General features: G+C 40.6%; 1 protein-coding gene across 4 annotated transcripts in view; it reads right to left on the bottom strand.

The window, feature by feature from the left end:
* cars1 (cysteinyl-tRNA synthetase 1) overlaps positions 1-20,767 on the bottom strand; it is an 81,186-nt gene that overhangs the window by 27,424 nt on the left and 32,995 nt on the right. For all 4 annotated transcript variants that reach the window (XM_060838439.1, XM_060838442.1, XM_060838443.1 and 1 more), the window contains 5 exons: positions 18,494-18,606; positions 16,153-16,281; positions 15,279-15,408; positions 14,284-14,387; positions 3,286-3,383 (listed from right to left, as the gene is read on the bottom strand). In XM_060838439.1, coding sequence (XP_060694422.1) covers positions 3,286-3,383; positions 14,284-14,387; positions 15,279-15,408; positions 16,153-16,281; positions 18,494-18,606 — 574 coding nt within the window. The remainder of the gene's footprint in view (positions 1-3,285; positions 3,384-14,283; positions 14,388-15,278; positions 15,409-16,152; positions 16,282-18,493; positions 18,607-20,767) is intronic.

Raw genomic sequence — 20,767 nt, 5'->3', positions numbered from 1 at the left:
AGGGAACATAGAATATGAACGCAAGCCAATGAGGTGCATAAAGGGAGAGTATAAAAACTTCTACTGATACGTGAAAGGGGAAAAAAATAACAAGCATAAATTACAGGTGAGGACAGGAGATTTTATAGTGCAGATTGTGAAATGGTAGAGAAATGAAACAGCTACTTTGCTTCTGCCTTCATGTCAGAAAATCTTCCGGAAATATTAGGCAATCAAGGGACTTATAAAACTGAAGAACAAAAATAAATTATGTTAGAAAAGAAGCTGTATTTGAAAAATTAGCTGGTTTGAGAGCTGATAAATCTCTTGGACCATTTGTAATTCATACTGATGAAGGAAATAGCAACAGAGATTGTGGGTACATTAGTGGATATCGTAAATCTATAGATTATGGAAAAGTTCCCACTGACTGGAAGATAGCGACTATAATACCATCATTTACAAAGGAAGAAGAATGGAGACACTGGGGGAGAATATAATAGAATGGATTGAGAGTTGGCCAATAAAGAGAAAGTAGAAATAATGGATCATTCTCAGGATAACAAGTTGTTACCCAATGTTACATTACATGGGCCAATGCCACGTCCACATTCACAATCCATACAAATCTTTTAGACAGGGTGATCAATTATATTATTTCTAAATTTGCTGATTGCACAAAACTGGGAGAGGAAGTAAATTGTGAGAATGGTGTAAGGACGTTTCAAGAGGACTTGGATAGGCGAATGGGTTAAATCATACAGAAATATAATGTAAATAAGTGTGAAGTTATTAACATTGGTTAAAAATAAACTTGAAATACGAGTGTCCAAATGGATTTGGGTGTCCTCGTCTACCAGAGGGTGCAGATGCAACAAGCAAGAAGGGAAATGGTAGGTTGGCATTAATTTCAAGGGGATTTCAGTGCAGAAGTAAAGATGCCTTGTTGAGTTGTATGGGACGTTGGTGAGACTTCACCTGCAATATTGTGTATATTTTCAGTCTTCTTGTACAAAGAGGGATTCATTTACCATAGAGGGAGTAAAACAGATGGTCACTAGATTAATGCTTGGGATTGTTAATGAGGAGAGATTAAGAAAACTGGGTCTACGTGCTCGGGAGTTCCACTGATCTCATCGTAACTATCACCATTCTTACAGGGCATGACAGGGCAGATATAGATCTATTTCTGTTCATCCCTGTCCTAGCCCAGCTCATGCTGATACCTTTCTCCATTTCTATCATTTCTAGACTGGACTTATTCCATTGCTCTTTTAGAAAATGTTAAATTGTCCACTCTGCATGAACTTCAGCTTTTCTCAAACTCTTCTGTTCATAACTTATCATAAACCAAACCTGGCTAACCTATCACCAGTCTTCCTGACTTAAATTGGTTCCAGGATTAATGGTGGCTGCACCTTTATATTGGAATTTCCTGTTGAATCTCCAAATCTCCCTCTCCTCCTTTATGACCACCAATCAAACCAAACTATTTGTCCAAGATTTAGGCTTCTCCTAATGTCATTGGCTTTGCACCTATTTATTTCTATTTATAAACTATCTTGCACGTTTTTGAAGTTAAAAGTCACATATAAATAGGTCATTGCGAAGACAAATGGCACAGAATTGCCAAATAGTACTTGGGTCATTTTTGTTTGAGTAAAGGACATGGAAATAGAAATTGACTCCACAGGTACAGTCTGACACGAAACCAGAGAAGACTGCACTCTATCATATCACTACGGGACTGACCATTTTTGTAAGGGTTTTGATGATTTCAGGTTCAAGAAGGAAATTTATAAGGATCCCATGATTTCCCTTCCCTTCTACGCCCCATTCCCCCAAAACTGACAAGATAAACATACATGCCATAAAAAACAGGGTTAGAGTCATAGAGTTGTACAACAAAAACTTAGGTTCAGGCATTTCCTGAACTACCTACCACATGAAGACACCTAAAACCATATCTCTGCAGAGATACAATTTATGTTAATTAGAGGGAAGCATTGGAGATGGGAGGTGTGGGGGCAATGATGCAGCATGGTGTGCAATATTATACTCTTATCCACTGTTTCCAAGCAGGTTACAGAGTTATGGCTAACAATTGAAGACTCTTCAGCTCCTGCATTCCAACATACCAAAACTGTGGTACACAATTTGAGTGGGGGGGAAAACAAGGGAATTCGGGAGTCAGATTTGAGGATAATATTGGATGTCCTGAAGTATGGAGTCCTAATTGACAGTACTGGTCATTCATAAAGATAAGCTCTTACAGTTTACTGTGACCTACCTACCAAAACTTAACATAAAGAACAAATGTGTACCCTAAACAATACATGGAGAAAATTATTACAAAGCTCAGGAGAGTTGAGGATCTAAAAGCTGAAATCTGATAGAAGGTTGTTGGTAGATATGGCTAATTGTCAGAGTCCAGTTGTGTAGTATATTTACCACTCAATCAAGTTATTTAAGTTTACAGTCCTATCCTTCAAATTGGAAAGTGCATCTAACCCACTCCAATGGTGGTGAAACTCATCCGAACAAAACTGAGACTCTTCCCTTCCATTCATTAAAAAAAACTTTTACTTTGTGGGGATGGACACCACATTCCAATAAAGAACAAACAGTTCAGTAAATGAAAGTATTATTAAGGGCAAAATATGAGACCCTGGCATGGGTCAATATAATACCTGAATCACCCAGGTGAGAAAACAATGTGACCAGATAAACATGTGTACTACCATATACAGGCAGTTCTAGGTTCTAAACAGGTTCCATTTCTAACTACGTTCAGTCACTTTGTATGCAAGTTGGAAGACAGTACAGGACAGTATAAAATATCCATTCATAAGTACAACTGAACATTTGAATCTCAGATCCTTAAAATTAAGAGTAATATGGGAACATGTTCGTAAGTCGGACTTTCATAAACCTGAAACAAAACGTAGGTGGGGGCACTTCATGGTATTGCAAGCTATTATTTCATGTCCATTACCAACAGACGTAACAATAAATTTGACCTACAAAATGAATCAAATAAACTAAAACAGTGAATACATTGTTAATACTCAATAATGCATGAAATGTAGCATCACTAAGTTTAATTACAACCTTGGGTGAAATCAGCTAAATGAGAATCAAAACTGAATATTCAAGTTAGTGTGGTTCAATACACACCATGCATTGCATTATTCACCAAGTTTTTTATATTTACTCTCATAGCAATACACAGTTACAAAAAGTCCTTCTCTGAACTGCATCATTGTACTGATCCATGCAATCCTCTATGCACGAGTTGATACTGACCGGTTATTAAGTGTCAACTCCTGCTCCTGCCACCTCTCATATTGTCCTGTTATATCGGTGGGACTCCGCAAAATATCCTTCACATTCAGAAAGAACTCCTGGAAAACAAAGAGAGAGATATTAACCTGTAGGATGTCTTGGATTGCAGGAAAATGTCACTAGACATTTTGCAACTTTAGTCAAACAGTGCTTACTAGCAGAGAATCAAACGAAAACCATAAGAAACACCAGGATTAAGGAAAGGAAGCTACAAAAGGAAACAATGAAGAAGTATAAATGACAATAAACAATTCTACGGCCACATTGGATATTAAAGAGAAAGTCAAAGTAGTACTCAGGCAACTATTGATGAGTAAAGATATCAAAAAAGTATTGTACACTGATTTTTTATGAGGTGGCAGAAATTAGGAGTGTAGCATCATTTCAGTTGTAAAGTACTGAAAAGAGTAGTACTTTTAAACATATGTAGAAATATGAGCTTATCACGGTCAATCTGCATAGATCTCCTAAAAATAGGTTTGCAGTTAACCAGTTTTGCAGAAGCAATTGAAGAAATAAGCTAAGATTTTTCAACAATAGTAAACTGATAGATTGCTAACTTATTGAACTCCATGTGCTCTATGTTTATTGCAGAATGAATGTACTGTAGTAAATATCACATTTGCACAATTGCAATTGGATTCACACAAAAGAACGCAAAATGCTCAATGGAGAAACAATGTATTTCATTGCGTTCCTTGTAATGTTCAACTTTGAACTGCTGGAATGTACTTTCAGATACATTTTCATGAAAAAAGATCAGCAACAATTAGAGGGACATGTGAGAGAAGGACCTTGCATGCGGCAACCAGAAGCACTTAGAAGAACAGGCAAATGGGGATCCCTGACATAGGCAGTTTGAAAGAAACTAGTGAACAAAAAAATCACTGGGAGACTAAGTTGATTGACTAACCTCTCATTAGAATCATACATTAGAGAAGAGGCCCTTTGACTCATTGAGTCCATACCACCAAATATACACCACCACCTACACTAGTCCCACAGCCTTGAATGTTCAAGTTCTCACCCAAGTATTCACTCTCATTTGCTATCTGTCAGATTTGACCAAGGATAGTTTGGGCCAACTGTATTTATTTTAAGGACAGCAATGAGAGAAGAGGTGGCTCTGATAGCTGGAGCTCCACTAGATTGGGAAATAATGTCAGTGATGTCATGGGAAAGTTAAGAGTTGATTGGTTGATGAATAACTACCAAGTCATTAGTGAGATTTATCAATAGTTATAAGGTTCAATAAGTTATGGTCAAGTAAAATAAAATGACCCTAAATTAAGTAATGCTGAGGCATGACATGGTAACCCAATCTTGTGGAATGCGCAATCTGTAGTACATGGAAATTTGTGGACATTACTGTAACAATCATATATGCAGGTAATGCCACCAACTTTAGAAACCAGAGTTCCATGCATTGTGGTCCAGAAGCAGAAAGGGAATGGGTGACTGCATGCAATGCAAAATAATCACGCAGGGTAATGCAGGAATCCACTTACAAATCAGATTTCCGCTGTGGATACTGCTGAGGACATTGATTCCTCAACAGAGTTCAATCAGATCCAAGCTTGTGACACCCGCATGCAGAACCGAAGATAGAAGTGTGAAAGAGCAATATCAATAGGAGATTCATTAACCAGGAGAACAGACAGGCACTTCTTGGCAGAAACCATGACTCCAGGATGGTATGTCACCCCCACAATGTCAGAGTCGAGGAGATCAAGGAGCAGCTGTAGTACATTCTTCTGAGGTTGATCAATAGGCAGAGACCCTTCCGATTCCATTTTGATTTAGCTTCCTCCCCCTCTCCTTTGCACATAAATTATTCAATTGAAAACTTGGTGGTGATTTACTGGTGATGGTTAATAATGAAAAAAAAACCATGACTGATTTTCTTTCACCCCCACTTCACCATTCAGTTGTGTGTAAGAGCACTTATGGCTTTATGAAAAAAAAAGAACTAACAGAGGTGTGGCCCACATTGGCACTAATGATTTAGGTCGGAAAAGGGAGAAAACCTTGAAACCAGGCATTAGGAAGCTATGAAGGAAATTGAAAAGCAGGATCTCTAAAGCAGTAATCTCAGGATTACTCTCAGTCAGCGTAGGGATAGAAATAATGTGTCCTGTTGCTGATGCTGCTGGTCCAGTATCTGGAGCACACTATACCTATTTCCTTTCTGCCTTTACACTCCTGAACTGCACAATATGGAACTCTGGTTTCTAAAGCAGATGGCATTACCTGCATTTGTAACTATTACCAGTAGTGTCCACAAAAGCTCTGTATCCCTCTGTCCTGGGCCCTCTTCAGTCTCACCGTAGAAAAAAGGAAAACTGAGTAATTGAACAAACGATTGGAAACTCAGTATAGGAGGGAGGACATTAAATTTCTGAGGCCGTCATACTGGGTCGTGGAATGTGGGACTGGTACACACGGTATGATCTACATTTGAGTATGCTGGGGCAATTATCCTCACAGAGAGACTGGCTAGGGCTGTTGAAGGAAGTGTAAACCCGGTGAAAGTGAGGATTGCAGATGCTGGAGATTAGAGTCAAGAGTGGTGCTGGAAAAGCACAGTTGGTCATGCAGCATCCGAGAATCAGGAAAATCAACATTTTGGGCAAAAGCCCTTCATCAGGAATGAGGCTGGGAGCCTCGGGAGTGGAGAGATGAATGATAGGGGGTGGCACTGGGGCTGGTAGCTGAGAGCCCAATAGGTGAATGGAGCTAGGGGTAATGGTGATAGGTTGAAGGGAGGGTGCTGGACAGGTGGGACAGGTCATGAGGGCAGTGCTGAGCTAGAAAGTTGGAACTGGGATAAGGTGGGAGAGGGGAAATGAGGAAACTGGTGAAATACACATTGATGCCATGGGGTTGGAGGGTCCTGAGGCGGAAGATGAGGCATTCTTTCTCCAGGCGCAGGTGGTAAGGGAGTGGTGATGGACAAGGTCCAGAACTTGCATGGCCTCAGTGGAGTGGGAGGGGAAGTTGAAGTGTTCACCCATGGGGATGTCCCAGAGATGTTCTCTGAAGTGCTCTGCGAGTAATTGTCCTGGCTCCCCAGTGTAGAGGAGACCACATAGGGAGTAATGGATACAGTAAATGACGTGTGAAAGTGCAGGTGAAACTTTGATGAATGTGGAAAGCTCCTTTGGGGCTTTGGACGGAGGTGAGGGGGGGAAGATGTGGGCACAGGCTTTGCGATTTCTGCGGTGACAGGGGAAAGTGCCAGGAGAGGGTGGGTGGGTTGTTGGGGGGCATGGACCTGACAAGGTAGTTGCGAAGGGAATGGTCTTTGCAGAAAGCAGATAGGGGTGAGGAGGAAAATATATCCCAGGTGGTAGAGTCCATTTGAAGGTGGCAGAAATGGCAGAGAATGATGCGGCTTATGCGGAGGTTGGCAGGGTGGAAGGTGAGGACCTTGGGGGGGGGGGGGAATCTGTCCTTGTTGCGGTTGGAGGAGTGGGGTTCAAGGGCGGAGATGCAGGATGTGGATGAGATGCGCTGGAGGGCATCAACAACACATGGAAGGGAAACTGTGATCTTTAAAGAAGGAGGCCACTTGATGTTTTCTGTGGTGGAACTGGTTGGTCCTCCTGGGAGCAGATGCGGCAGAGGTGGAGTAATTGAGAATAAGGGATAGCAGTTTTGCAGGAGAAGGGTGGGAGGAGGTATAATCCAGGTAGCTGTGGGAGTCAGTGGGTTTGTAGAAAATGTCAGTGATGAGTTGGCCAGCTTTGATGGAGAGGTCCAGAAGGGGAGGGAGGTGTCAGAGATGGTCCAGCTGAATTTAAGGTTGGGGTTGAATGTGTTGGTGAAGTTGATGAACTGTTCAACCTCCTCGCGGGAGCACGAGGTGGCGCTGATGCAGTCATCAATGTAGTGGAGGAAGAGATGGGGAGTGGTGCCAGTGTAACTGCAGAAGATAGACTGTACCACGTAACTGACAAAGAGAGAGGCATAGCTGGGGCCCATGCAGGTGCCCATGGGTACCCCTTTTGGCTGGAGAAAGTGGGAGGATTCGAAGGAGAAATTGTTGAGGGTGAGGATCAGTTCAGCCAAACGAGAGTGTCGGTGGAACGGTACTGGTGGAGACATCGGAGAAGAAGAAATGGAGGGCTTTGGAGATTCTGGTCATGGTGGATGGAGGTGTAGAGGGACTGGATGTCCATGGTGAAGATGAAGCATTGGGCCCAGGGAAACGGAAGTCTTGGAGGAGGTGGAAGGCATGGGTGATGTTCTAAGCATAGGTAGGAAGTATCTGGACCAGGGTAGATAGGACAGTATTGAGAGTTGTGGAGATGAACTCAGTAGGGAAGGAGCTGGCTGAGATGGTGAATCGGCTGGGGTAGTCAGGCTTGTGGATCTTGGTTAGGAGGTAGAACTGGACAGTGCAGGATTCCTGAACTATGAGTTTGGAAGCTGTGGGTGGGAGATCCCCTGAGGTGATGAGGTTGTGTACAGTCCGGGAGATGACGGTTCGATGATGGGGCATGAGGTCGTGGTCGAGGAGGCAGTAGGAGGAGGTGACTTCAGATTTGCGCCTGGCTTCAGCGGTGTAGAGGTTAGTGCGCCAAACTACCACTGCACCCCCCCCCTTTGTCCACTGGTTTGATGCTGAGATTGTGGTTGGAGCAGAGGGAGTGGTGGCTGTGCGGGGGGAAGGGAACCAGAGGGCAGATTGAGATAGGGCCAATTCAAGGCAGGGAGTGGGAGGCAGAAAATTGGTATGTTTGAAAGACAGAAGCAGCACAGTAATTTGGTAGGTCTACAGGTTCATCTGTAACTACAATGGACATGCAAATAAACCCTGTGAGCTGAGAAACAAAACAGACATTGTTGGAAAAACTCAACAGGTTTGATAGCTTTTGGGGAGAGAAAGCAGAGTTAATGTTTCAGGTAGAGTTAACCCTCCTTCAAAACAATGAGCCGAGGACAGACAGACAAATGGAAATGTGTTATCATTGACATAATGGAAACTTGGCTTAAAAGAATATCCCTAGATATAGAGGAGTTTGAGGCAGAATAATGGGGGACAATAAAAAAAGGTGGTGCTGTAGCAGATATTTTTCGTTAACCTGTTCTGTTATGACACACCTCTTGAGCAGGTGGGGCTTGAACCTAGGCCTCCTGGCTCAGACAAAGGAACTTTAGCCCTGTGCCACAAGTCGCCCTTGGAGATGTAGCATTCCTGATGAGGAAATCGATTACAGCTGTGAATCATCAAATTAGTCCATATAGGTTGACCTCAGAAATAAAACAAAAGGGGTACTCATGCTACTCAACGTGTACTACATACCCAAATAGTGGGAGGGAGGCGGAAGAACATATATAAAAAATAGATACAAATCATCTATTCTAATATCAAGTGGGACATGAACATCATGAAAGGACCACAGGGCACAAAATTCTTGAACAGCACTCAAAAGAATTTTTGTAATTAGTATGTAACCAACCCAAATCTAAAAAGGTACAATTTTAGTTTTATTTTTAGGAAAGAAGGCTGGACAAGTCAAAGAAGGAGCAGTGGGTCTTCATTTTGAAGACTGGAATCATATTACAGTCAGATTTCGCATCATGATAGAAAAGGCCAAAGACAGAATGGGAATAAAAGTTATCAATAGGGAGAAAACATATTTTGCAAAGCTGAGGGGTGATCTGGCGAAAATGAACTAGATACAAGCACTTGAAGGAAAATTAGTGGGAGGCATTCAAGGTTCTTCAAGCACAGTGCACACATGACATATGAGGAACGTTTGTGACTCTGGGATTTTTACTCAATGGAGTTTAGAAGGATTGGGGGGGGGGGGGGGGGGAGTGGGGGAGGTGGCTCTAATATTGGGAAGGTGTTTCCATTGATAGAAGAGACTAGGACCCAAGATCATAGCCTTAGAGACCTTTTAGAACAGAGAGAAGGAGAAACTTCTTCAGCCAGAGTGGTGAATCAGAAAGCTGTGTGGTCAGGTCACTGAATATATTTAAGATGGAGATAGATAGGTTTTTGATTGTCAAGGGGATCAAGGATTATGGGGAGAAAGTGCGAAAATGGGGTTGAAAAATGTATTAGCCATGATCGAATGGCACAACAGACTTGATGGGCTAAATGGCCTAATCTCTGCTCCTATGTTGTTATGATCCCTAAAATTTCCAAATCTAGAGCTCCCTCCATATCCAGAATATAGGATAAGAAAAAGTTGAAACGAAAGCTAATAGCAGTTATTGAAAAAGCCTAGTATTGTAGAAAAGCCTAGATGTATGTAGAAAGTACAGGGGTGAATTAAAAATAAATTAGGAAAGCAAAGAGAAAAATGACAAAATATCAGCAGATAAACTCAAGGAAATCTCAAAGATTGTTTCAGTATATTAAGAGTGAAAAGATAACTAAAGCAAGTGTAAAAGATGTACAAGGTAACTTGAGGATGGCTGCAAAAAGGTGAGATCTCAATTCTTTATTCACATTTTGTCCATCTTAACAAAGGCAACATACGATGGAGAAATTCTAGTTAAAGAGAAATGTGAAATATTAGCAGAATCTGAGAAGATGTACTGGGGAGACTGACATCCTTGAGGATGGATAAATCCCCAGGCTGAAAGTATTGTATCCCTGGCTACTAGAGGAAATGAAGGATGAAATAATGGATGTACGAGGATTATTTTTGAATCTTCATTAGATAGACGAGAGATACTAGACAGCTAAATGTCTGGGAAGAGTTTCAGCAGACTGTAAAACAGTAAATGTGACGCCACTGTTTAAAAAAGGCGGAAGACAAAAGACGGGGAATTATAGACTGGCTAGCTTAACTTTTATAATGGGGAAGATGCTTGAGTCCATTATCAAGGAAGAGATAGCAAGGAATCTAGTTAGAAATTGTCCCATTGGGCAAAGGCAGTATGGATTCATTATTATCAAGGAAGAAATAGCAAGGAATCTAATAGAAATTGTCCCATTGGGCAAAGGCAGTATGGGTTCATAAAGGGCAGGTCAAATCTTTTGGAATTCCATAAAGACATTATGAAAACGGTAGACAGTAGGGACCAAGTAGATGTGGTGTACCAGGATTTCCAAAAGTCCTTCTACAAGGTGCCCCACAAGAGGCTGCTGCATAAGACAAAGATTCATGGTGTTACGGGTAAAGTATTAGCATGGATAGAGGACTGGTTGACTAATAGGAAGCAATGAGTGGGGATAAATGAGTGTTATTCTGGCTGGCAATTAGTAACTAGTGGTGTGCCTCTGGGATCAGTGTTAGCACCTAAATTATTTACAACTACAGATGATTTGGAGTGGGGGACCACGTGTAATATGTCAAAGTTTGCAGATGACAGTAAGAAGTGTGGCAGAGGACTGTGAAACCTCACAGAGGAACATAGACACTTCGTGAGTCAACAAAGGTCTGGCAGGTGGAATACAATGTTAATAAATGTGAAGTCATTCATTTTGGTAGGAATAACAGTAAAAAGGAGTATTACTTGAATGGTAAGAAATTGCAGCATGCTGCTGTGCAGAGGGGCTTGGATGTCCTTGTGCATGAATCACAGAAGGTTGGTCTGCAGGTACAACAGGTAATTAAGAAGGTGGATGGAATTTTGTCCTTCATTGCTAAAGAGATTGAGTTTAAAAGCAGAGAGGTTATGTTGCAGCTGTACAGGGTGCTGGTGAGGGCATATCTGGAGTACAGCATGCAGTTTTGATCTCCTTTCTTGAGAAAGGATGTACTGGCACTAGAGGGGGGTGCAGAGGAGGTTCACTAGGTTCATTTTGGAGTTGAGGGGGTTGGTTTATGAGGAGAAACTGAGTAGCCTGGGATTATATTCATTAGAATTTAGAATAATGAGGAAGGATCTTACAGAAATATATAAAATTATGAAGGGAATAGATAAGATAGTAGTAAAGAGGATGTTTCCATTGACAGGTGCAACTAGGACAAGAGGGCATAGCCTCAAAATTAGGGGGAGCAGATTTAGAACTGAACTGAGAAGGAACTTCTTTACCCAAAGGGTTGTGAATCTATGGAATTCCCTGTCCAGTGAAGTAGTTGACGCTACTTCAGTAAATGTTATTAAGGTTTAGATAGATATTTTTTGATCAATAAAGGTATTTAGAGTTATGGTGAAAGGATGGGTAAATGGAGCGGAGGCCATAAAAGATCAGCCATGATCTTATTGAATGACAGAGCAGGCTCGAAGGGCCAGGTGGCCTACTCCTGTTCCTAGTTCTTACATTCTTCTGTTTATGAATATTCATCATTGTTTAAAAGATGTACCAAGATACTGTAGGTCAAAGAATGAGAGGCTAGTCATTTTGATTTTGATAATGGACAACTTATTAAAAATCAATTCTGAGAGACAGGATAAACTGTCACCCAAAGTTACAGATCAAATCAGGGACAGGCAGCATGGTTTTGTGAAATGAAGCTTTAACTAAGTTAGTGAATTTTTAAAATAAATAAAATAAACAAGGAGGTACTTATGAAAGTAGTACACTGGTGGCTGTCTATATGGATTTTAGTAACAATATGACAGACTGGTCAGAAAAGTAAAAGTCCATGGAATGAAAGGGAATGGGGTAAAATGAAACCAAAATTGGCTCACCAATAGAAAACTAAGGATCATAAATTTTGCAAATGCAAAGCAATTTCCAATATAATTCTTCAGGGCTCAGTGCTCAGTCCCTTGTTGTTTGTTGCATTCATTAGGTCAGACTAGATTACTTACAGTATGGAAACAGGCCCTTTGGCCCAACAAGACCCTCCAAAGAGCAACCCACCCAGATCCATTCTCCTACATTTACCCCATCACCTAACTCTATGGGCAATTCAGTATGGCCAACTCACCTAACCTGCACATTTTTGGACTGTGGGAGGAAACCGGAGCACCCGGAGGAAACCCACGCAGACACTGGAAGAATGTGCAAATTCCAAAATTATTTAGACTTAAAAGTTAGAGCATTACTGGAAAAGCTGCAGATGACAAACTGGTCAGATAGCTGGTCATGAAGAGGATGGCTGAAAGGTGACCCAATCAAAACATAAAAGTTTCTTCGGGGTCTGGACAGTGTAGATGTGGAGAGTTTACTTGTCCGCTGTGGGAAAGCCTAGGAGCAGAAGGCATAATCTCAGACTAAGGATTCATCCCTTGAGAACAAAGATGAGCAGGATTTCCTTCTCTCAAATCATAGCTGATCTATGAAATTCACTGCAGAGAGCTGTCAAGATGGGATGAAAAGTATAATCGCGGGTGAGACAGATGGATTTTCAATCAGTAAGACAATTGACAGTTATGGAAAAAAGGCAAGAACATGGAGTTGGTCAGGTTAGCCAAGATCTCTTTGAATGGTAGAGCAAGGGCCAAATAGCTTACTTCTACTCCTACATCCTATGCTAATCTCACATTGATACTGATAATTTCAATGAGGGACTGAGAAAGAGGCCAAATGGAATTCAATTTGGAGGAATGTGAGGCAATGTATTCTGGGAGGACAAACAAAAAACTCGAGATTATGCGACAAACAGGAGGATATTTAGAGAGAGTGAGAGACCTTGGAATGTATGTTCACAGGTCCTGGAAGGTGGCAGGTCATATGGATAAGTGGTAAAGAGAGCATGTGGTGGAATGCTTTCCTCTCTTGCAATAGGTACTGAATACAAAAACAGAGATGTACTGCTGGACAAAATATTGTTTAGGCCATAGCTCAAATTTTGTATGCAGTTCTGCTCACATTTTACAGGATTAACATAATTGTAGTGGAGACAGTAAGTTAGGAAGCTTACAAGAATGTTGCCATGCCATGAAAATTGCAGGTATGAGAAAAGAATGGTTAGGCTAGGGATGTATTTCTGATAACAGAGGAGACTAAGGGATGACTTAAATTGAGATGCACAAAATATTGAGGAACTTTGATGGACTGGTTAGAGAAGCTTGGGTGCCCCGAACAGAGAAATCATTAACCAGGTAGCCCAGATTTAAGATGACCATTAGAAGGAAGAAGAAAACCTTTTTCACCCAGAGGTGAAGTGTGTCTGGAAATCATTCCCTGGTTCAGTGGCAGAGGTAGAAACTCTCAATTTACCTAAAAAAGGTAAATGGAGTTGTATCTGAAGTGAACGTATTGAATCATTTAAGATTCTTAGGGGTTCTAGACATAAGATTCAACTCTAGATGCAACTCCATGTACCTTTTAAGTAAGAATCTTATATTTTTCTAATATGAAGTGAAGTGATGTAGCTTGTAAGACTATGGACCAAGTTCTGGAAGATGGATTAAAATAGGTGGTTAGCTGCAGATATGATTGGATCAATGGCCTCTTTCTGTGCCATAACTTCTCTATGGTTCTCAGGCCAGATTGCCCTGGCCTGGACTATTTATCTTGCACATGCATTCTGGACCAAACCTAACCGAAAACATTATAGTGAGTTTGTTATTATTGATGCATAAATTGTTTGGCATGTTTAGGGAACAAACAGACCCTGAGTGGAACTCCCCAGTATTGCTCATCAATTTATGCTATTTCACTGAATAAACTATGATTCACCTTCAGCATCCCAGGATTTGCATGTCAATTACCTGCACGATACAGAGACAAAATGCTATCCTCGCCTCCTGTGTTGAACTTGTTTATCTTCTTTTAAGCAATTTTGGTAGCTACTCAGCTGAGCCACATCTCAAAGGTCTGTATCTGACTAGGCAGAACAGCTCGGTGAACAGAACCACAACAACGAGCACCCGAGCTACAAATCGTCTCACAAACTTTGAAAGGCAGAACAATCAACTGAACAGTGTAATGAGAATTTTGCTGTTGGCCTGAGCTTCATCTGACTTTGAATGGCTTGATACTCAGCCTTAAAACCTTATTTAGGAAAGCCTGCAATTCCCAATGTACCATCTATCAGAGGAGTGCTAAATTCATATAGTTATTTTACAAACAGGTGAGGCAGCACAAGACCAGCTTACATTTAAGAACTTTTCGTACTGAACAGCTGATTCCATGGTATTGCTGGAATAATCCAGTGTGTCCTTCCAGGAGTGCATGAGAAATGCTAGGCGTAGCTGTCGACCTACAAGCAAATAACATCAGTCACACCATGACAGCACAGAACCAGAAACAGCAGATTGAGAAGTACAAGCCAGTTATGAAACAAAACTTTATAATTTCCTCAACAGCTGCTCTTAAATTATTGTGAATTTTATGGGGAATTTAATGGTAGCTTACCCCATAATTTTACCACATGACATATCATTCATGAATAAATCAAATGTGCCTGTAATGTTACATTTGAGAAGAACCAGTACTGCCTACTGGCATTTTTTTTTTGTTTCCTCAGCAATATCTTTCCTTCCAAAGACGGTATTTTATCACAATTTCAAGAGCCTTGCCACTGTGCCACTTTGTTCAACTAACCTTTACACACAAGTCTTGACAGTAAATATTCACCAGCAACTTGAAAGCAACTGGAAGAAAGTCATTACACAATTTTTTTTAATACCTAATCATGGGATCTGAGCTTCACTGATAAGAGCAACTTTAAGAAAACACTGCTGAGTCATCCTCGAGAACTACTGCAGTTCATGTTTTCTAAAAACACCCAAAGTGCTGTTAGGGAGTTCCAGAATGTTGACCCATCAACAATGAAGGAACTGGAAAGTAGGTTCAAGTCAGAATAGTGCATGAGTTGGAGGAGAATTTGCAGATGGTATTGCTCCTATGCACTTATATTAGCAAGTTTCAAAAATATCAAAGTGCTGATCTATTACAAGGATGAACATGAGTTTGCTTGACTGGCACCAAGTATAGTGACAAAGCACTTTAGCAAAACAGTATATAAAGTTCCCCACACAGCCCTTAATAGGTCTCAATGTACCTGTCTTGAAGAGAAGGCTGGACAATTCTATTTGTTACTGGAGAGACTAAGTGAGTTACAATGACTGAGACAATGGACATTGATTACCTGTATTTGCATTCAGTGCGTCTTTGATCGTTATAAAATTTTTTAAAGATTTTGACATCTTGCAACCTGCTATGGTTAGATGTCCAGTATGCAGGAAGTATCGAACCCAGTGATCATTTTCAAAATAAGCCTGTCAGGAGAAGGTGATGGGGCATTAAATTAAGAAATTTGTAACATAACAACTATAACTACACACCAAGGTATCATGCACAACCAATACCTACAGCTACAATTTTCGATTCAAATTACACATCTTAGAAAGGGACTACATTGAAGCCAATAACCACTTATACATTTTGTTTTCCTCATGATGACTTTTCAAAAATTTGGAATTTGCCCTCAAATTGATGAAATGCAGTGCTACATAGTGGAGCACTCTCCTTACTGGCAACAAAAATTAGCATCAGGCATTCAGCTAAAGCCGAGAATTAGATTCAGGGTGATGCTATTCATACAAAGTACTCTCAGTTCAAATCGTATGCATACTGCAGTTCTTTCTATTTCGTCAGAATATAGCTTGGCTTCGAGCTCAATCAAAAACCTTGAAGAACACCTGCATTATATTTTTACACAAGCAGTTATGTGGCTGTTATTCTCTGAAATTGTGAACGGATTCAGAAAGGCTTTAAAACTGCCAAAAATTAATTCCATGTTGGGCCCTTCAAATATTGAAAAGTTTTTTTTAAAAATAACGCTCATTGGTCTCCCTCATCATACCCAGGTGGCTCAGTCTGAAACAAAGTGGTTGATTCTGCTCACCACAGCAAATGTATTACTTTAGTTCTGTATTCGCTTGATTCCATAGAGAAAAACCATGAGTTGGTGACTTTTTTTTAAATAAAGCAAGCGACAATGACAAAAGCTGTGACTGTACCTCAGACTGGGCCAATTCATTGTCATGATGAGGGAATCGTAGGTCAAATCCTCCACCGTGGATGTCCATGGATTCTCCAAGAATGCTGCCAGCCATTGCTGAACATTCGATGTGCCAACCGGGGCGGCCCTGTCAAGATAGAGATGAGCAGGAAATTGGAAAAGAATCAACAAAAAACATGAGCAATAATACATCAAATACACTTAAAAAGAACTTGCAACAGCAGGTTATAGTCCAACAGGTTTATTTGGAGGCATTAGTTTTTGAAGCACTGCTTCTTCATCAGACAACGACCTGATGAAGCAGTGGTTCGAAAGCTAGTTACTCCAAAAAAGTCTGTGAGACTATAACCTGGTGTTGCATGATTTTTATTTAGCTTTGTCCATCCCAGTCACAAACCGGCTCCCCCAAATCATAGCAATACATGAATAGATGCTTACAGAGAGAAAGATTACTCGGGGAAGACAGATAAATGCAGGATTTGCCAGCCTAATAGCAGTGATGGGAAAATTTTAAAAACAATCGGTACTTGGACTATGGGCTAATAAATAAAAAAGTAAGGGTGTTAAAGACAAATCATATATAATAAATGGATAAAGAATTAGAACAGTTTAATAAGAATAGAACAGATAATGTTATATTTATGGACTTTCAATAGGATGTTGACAAATATTGCATAGCAGACTTGTAAACAAAAATAAAGTCAATGGGATTTTAGTGACAGTGGCAGTGTGTATACAAAATTACATAAGCATAAGTGACATAAAGCAGAGAATGTGTTTCCCCTATGGTGACCACTAAACCACTGCTCTTGTTGGCACACATTAACTAAGCTTGATTTCAAAGTTTGTATATAACAATAAAAAAATCTCAAAGGTAATAAAAAGTAAGGAAGACAGTAACACACTTCAAAGTGGACAGACTGACTAACAAAACAGGTGGGCAAGAAGATGTCAAGGGATTGTGGGGTCATGAGTTCCACAGTAGCAAAGTTAAAAATCACACAACACCAGGTTATAGTCCAACAGGTTTAATTGGAAGTACACTAGCTTTCAGAGTGACGCTCCTTCATCAGGTGGTAATGCACCTGATGAAGGAGCAGCACCATGAAAGCCAATGTGCTTCCAATTAAACTTGTTGGACTATAACCTGGTGTTATGTGATTTTTTTAACTTTGTACACCCCAGTCCAACACTGGCATCTCCAAATCATAGTAGCATAAGTCGACATGGAGCCTTTATGTTAACAGCTGCAAGGTTCCTTTAACTTCTCATGTATTTTGAATGATGGGCATTGGCCTGTCTGGCTGGTCTTTGGAGGCCTGCTTTCTGCTCCAGAAACGCAAATGAGAAGGTAGGTGCTTGCTCGGCAGATAGATTTTAATGCATAGAAATGTGAATTGATATATTTTGTTAAGAAGAAACAGCAGCAATATGAATTTCTTTGTACAATTTTAAAATTGAGTACAGTACAGAGAACTTGGACGCTGTACAAAAGAAACATTTGAAGGTGACAGAACAAGTTGAGAAAGCTTTGCAGAAACTTGAGGACACATTGGTTAGGTTTTATCTGGAGTAATGTGTTCTCTTAAGGGTATCAAAATTGTTCAATGATGTCAAGGTCTTGACAAGAATATAGGAGGCTATTCATTGGAGCTTGCAGCAAGGGACCAGGAACTTTAATTATCAGGAGCAAAACTGATGTTGTCCACCTCATAATGAGAAATTTAAAAGGAGATTCAATGCAGAAGCTTCAAACCAGAAACTCATTTGATAGAATAATTGAAGATAAACTGTTTCCAATGACAGAATAATTGGTAACCAGAGGACACAGATTAAGTCAATAGGCAAAAAGACTGAAGACAAAGAATCTTTTGATGCAATGATCTGGTTGCAATGCTGAAAAAACTAGCAAGCAGGTTCACAGCAATTTTTGAATGAAACTGGGTAAATATTTGAAGGGATAATTTACAGAGCTGTGGGAAAGAGCAGGATAGTGTGATTAATTGGAGAGCACTTTGGATAGAAAACACGGCGCGCTCGATGATGCTTTACTGTGTTGCATTACTTTGTGTGCTAATCCTGGACAATTATACTGAAACCGTTATAGAGGAGATGTGAAATGGAAAGTATATAATGTTTGGTGACCTATTCTAGTCGGCTTTCCAGACCACATGTTAGTCACCACACATGGGGTGGATTATTTGAAATGGCCTTAGAATTTAAATTCCTTTGTTAAAGGAACTTTATTTTTAAAAATGTGGTTGGATTCTGCCATTCATTATCTATCTCAACAATGTAACTGAGCAATGAAGGGTGCAAGATTGATGCTTTCTCCTCACCTTTCCCCAGGGCGAATCCCAAGATGGTTCTCCAGGCTTGGAGGCTTTCCACAGTGCAAAATCATTGGGAGAGTGCTTCTCACTTAGTCGATCAGCTGAAATACTAAGGTCACCTAAGAAGTCAAGAATATTTTCCCATCACATCCATTAGAAAGCAATTTGAATGGCTTCATTTTTTCCAAGTATACTCCCCTACTCGCTAAAGTTGCTGACTTTTTTGGAGTGGAGTTCCAACTATGTTGCTTGGTTTTTAACAACCTCGGCAAATCGACCTATACGTTATGTGTGAGCCATTTACCTGCAAGGCATCACAGGCAACAATCTTTTCCACCAACCTTGGACAGAACAAGTTTCCTGAAGGAATCATAGCACAGCAACTAACAGCAGGAGCGCTGGTTGACTTTTCTCCTTAGCCTAGAGACACTGAAATCATAATCCTAGTTGAGATTGCTTAACCCAGTCCGCACCAATAAGACCATAAGACATCGGAGCAGAAATAGGCCATTCAGCCAGTTGAGTCCCCCTCCAACATATGATGAGATTGTGACTGATCCAATAATCCTCAACACTATTTTCCTGCTTTTACCAGAACCCAGATTCCCTCACTGAGTAAAAAAAAAATTCTCGATTTCTGCCTTGAATATACTTAATGACCCAGCCTCAACAGCCCTCTGTGTAAAGAATTTCTCAGATTAACCACCCTCGGAGAGATAGTCCTCCTCGTGGGTCTTAAACGTGTGACCACTCATTCTGAGATTATGCTCTCTAGTCTTCGACTCTCCTATTGGGGGAAAACAACCTTCCCACATTTACCTTGTCAAATCATGTAAGAATCTAGTACATGTTTCCGTGCAGTATGACTCTATGTCAGTAAGATTACCTCTCATTTTATATTCCAATAAGAGCAGTCCAATCAACTCAACCTCGCCTCATAAAACGGTACCTCCATACCTGGTATGAGCCTAGTGAATCTTTTTTGGACTGCCTCTAATGCCAGTATGTTTTTCCATGGATAATGGGTTCAAAACTGTTCACAGTATTCCAGCTGTGGTCTGGCTAGTACCTTGTACAGTTTTAGACAATCTCTATCTTTTTATACTCCATTCCCTTTGCCTTATGTATTACCTACTGAACCCGGGTGGTAACTTTTCATGATGCGTGGACCAGGACTCCCAAATCCCTCTGTTCTATAGCTTTCTGCAGTCTTTCTCCATTTAAAAACATTCAGCTCCTCTATTCTTCATGCCAAATACAAAGCTTTGCATATCCCCATTTTATATTCCATGTGCCAATGCTTTTGCCCACTCACTTTGCCTGTCTATGTTCCCTTGCAGACTGTGTCATCCTCACTGTTTGCCTTCCAACCTATTTTTATGTCAGCCACTAACTTAGCTACAGTACACTCACTTTCTACATCCAAATCATGAATACATCTTGTAAGCAATTGTGGCTCCAGAATTTTCTGTGGCACACTACTGGCTACCATTCTGAAAATGTCCCCTTTTTCCCAACTCTGCCTTATATTAGTTAACCAATCCTCGATCCATGCTAATATTCTACCTCCAGGGCTATGGGCTCTTACCTTAAGTAGCCAAATTCAAGGTACCTTATCAAACGCTTTCTCAAAATCCACATATGTTACATTCACTGCTTCCCCTTTATCCAAACTGCTCGTTACTTCCTCGAAGAATTCTAGTAATTTTATTAGGCATGATTGACCCTTCATGAAGACATGCTAACTCTACTAGATCATATTTATGAACGGTATGCTATTATAGCCTTTATAAAGAGGCTCTAACATTTTCCTGATAGCTTTTGGTTTTGTATCTTCTTCACTTTTTAAATACATGAAGAATCTGAAAGACTCTCAGGCACAATGAATCCTGCACTTACTCAGTGAATCACTGAAAACCAAGTCTTTCTTAAGACAAGGTTTGAAAACTGAAGCAGGATACAAAAACCACTGCAGTTTGTGTACACAGAACTGTAAAAATCACTTTAACATAGAACAATACAGCACAGAATAGGCCCACTGGCTCTCGATGTTGCACTGACCTGCGAGTTAATCTAAGACCATCACCCTACACTATCCCATCATCATCCATATGCTTATCCAAAAATTGTTTAAATGCCCCTAATGTGACTGAGGTAACTACACTGGCAGGCAGGGCCTTCCACTCCCTTATCACTCTGAGTAAAAAGCCTGCCTCTGACATCTGTCTTAAATCTATCACCCCTCAATTTGCAGCTATGGCCCCTCGTACAAGCAGATGT

This window comes from Hemiscyllium ocellatum, chromosome 18 (genome assembly GCF_020745735.1).
Source record: "Hemiscyllium ocellatum isolate sHemOce1 chromosome 18, sHemOce1.pat.X.cur, whole genome shotgun sequence".
In the NCBI taxonomy this organism is placed as follows: Eukaryota; Metazoa; Chordata; class Chondrichthyes; order Orectolobiformes; family Hemiscylliidae; genus Hemiscyllium; species Hemiscyllium ocellatum.
The sequence above is the reverse complement of the archived record's forward strand: the minus strand, read 5'-3'. Positions and strand labels throughout refer to the sequence as shown.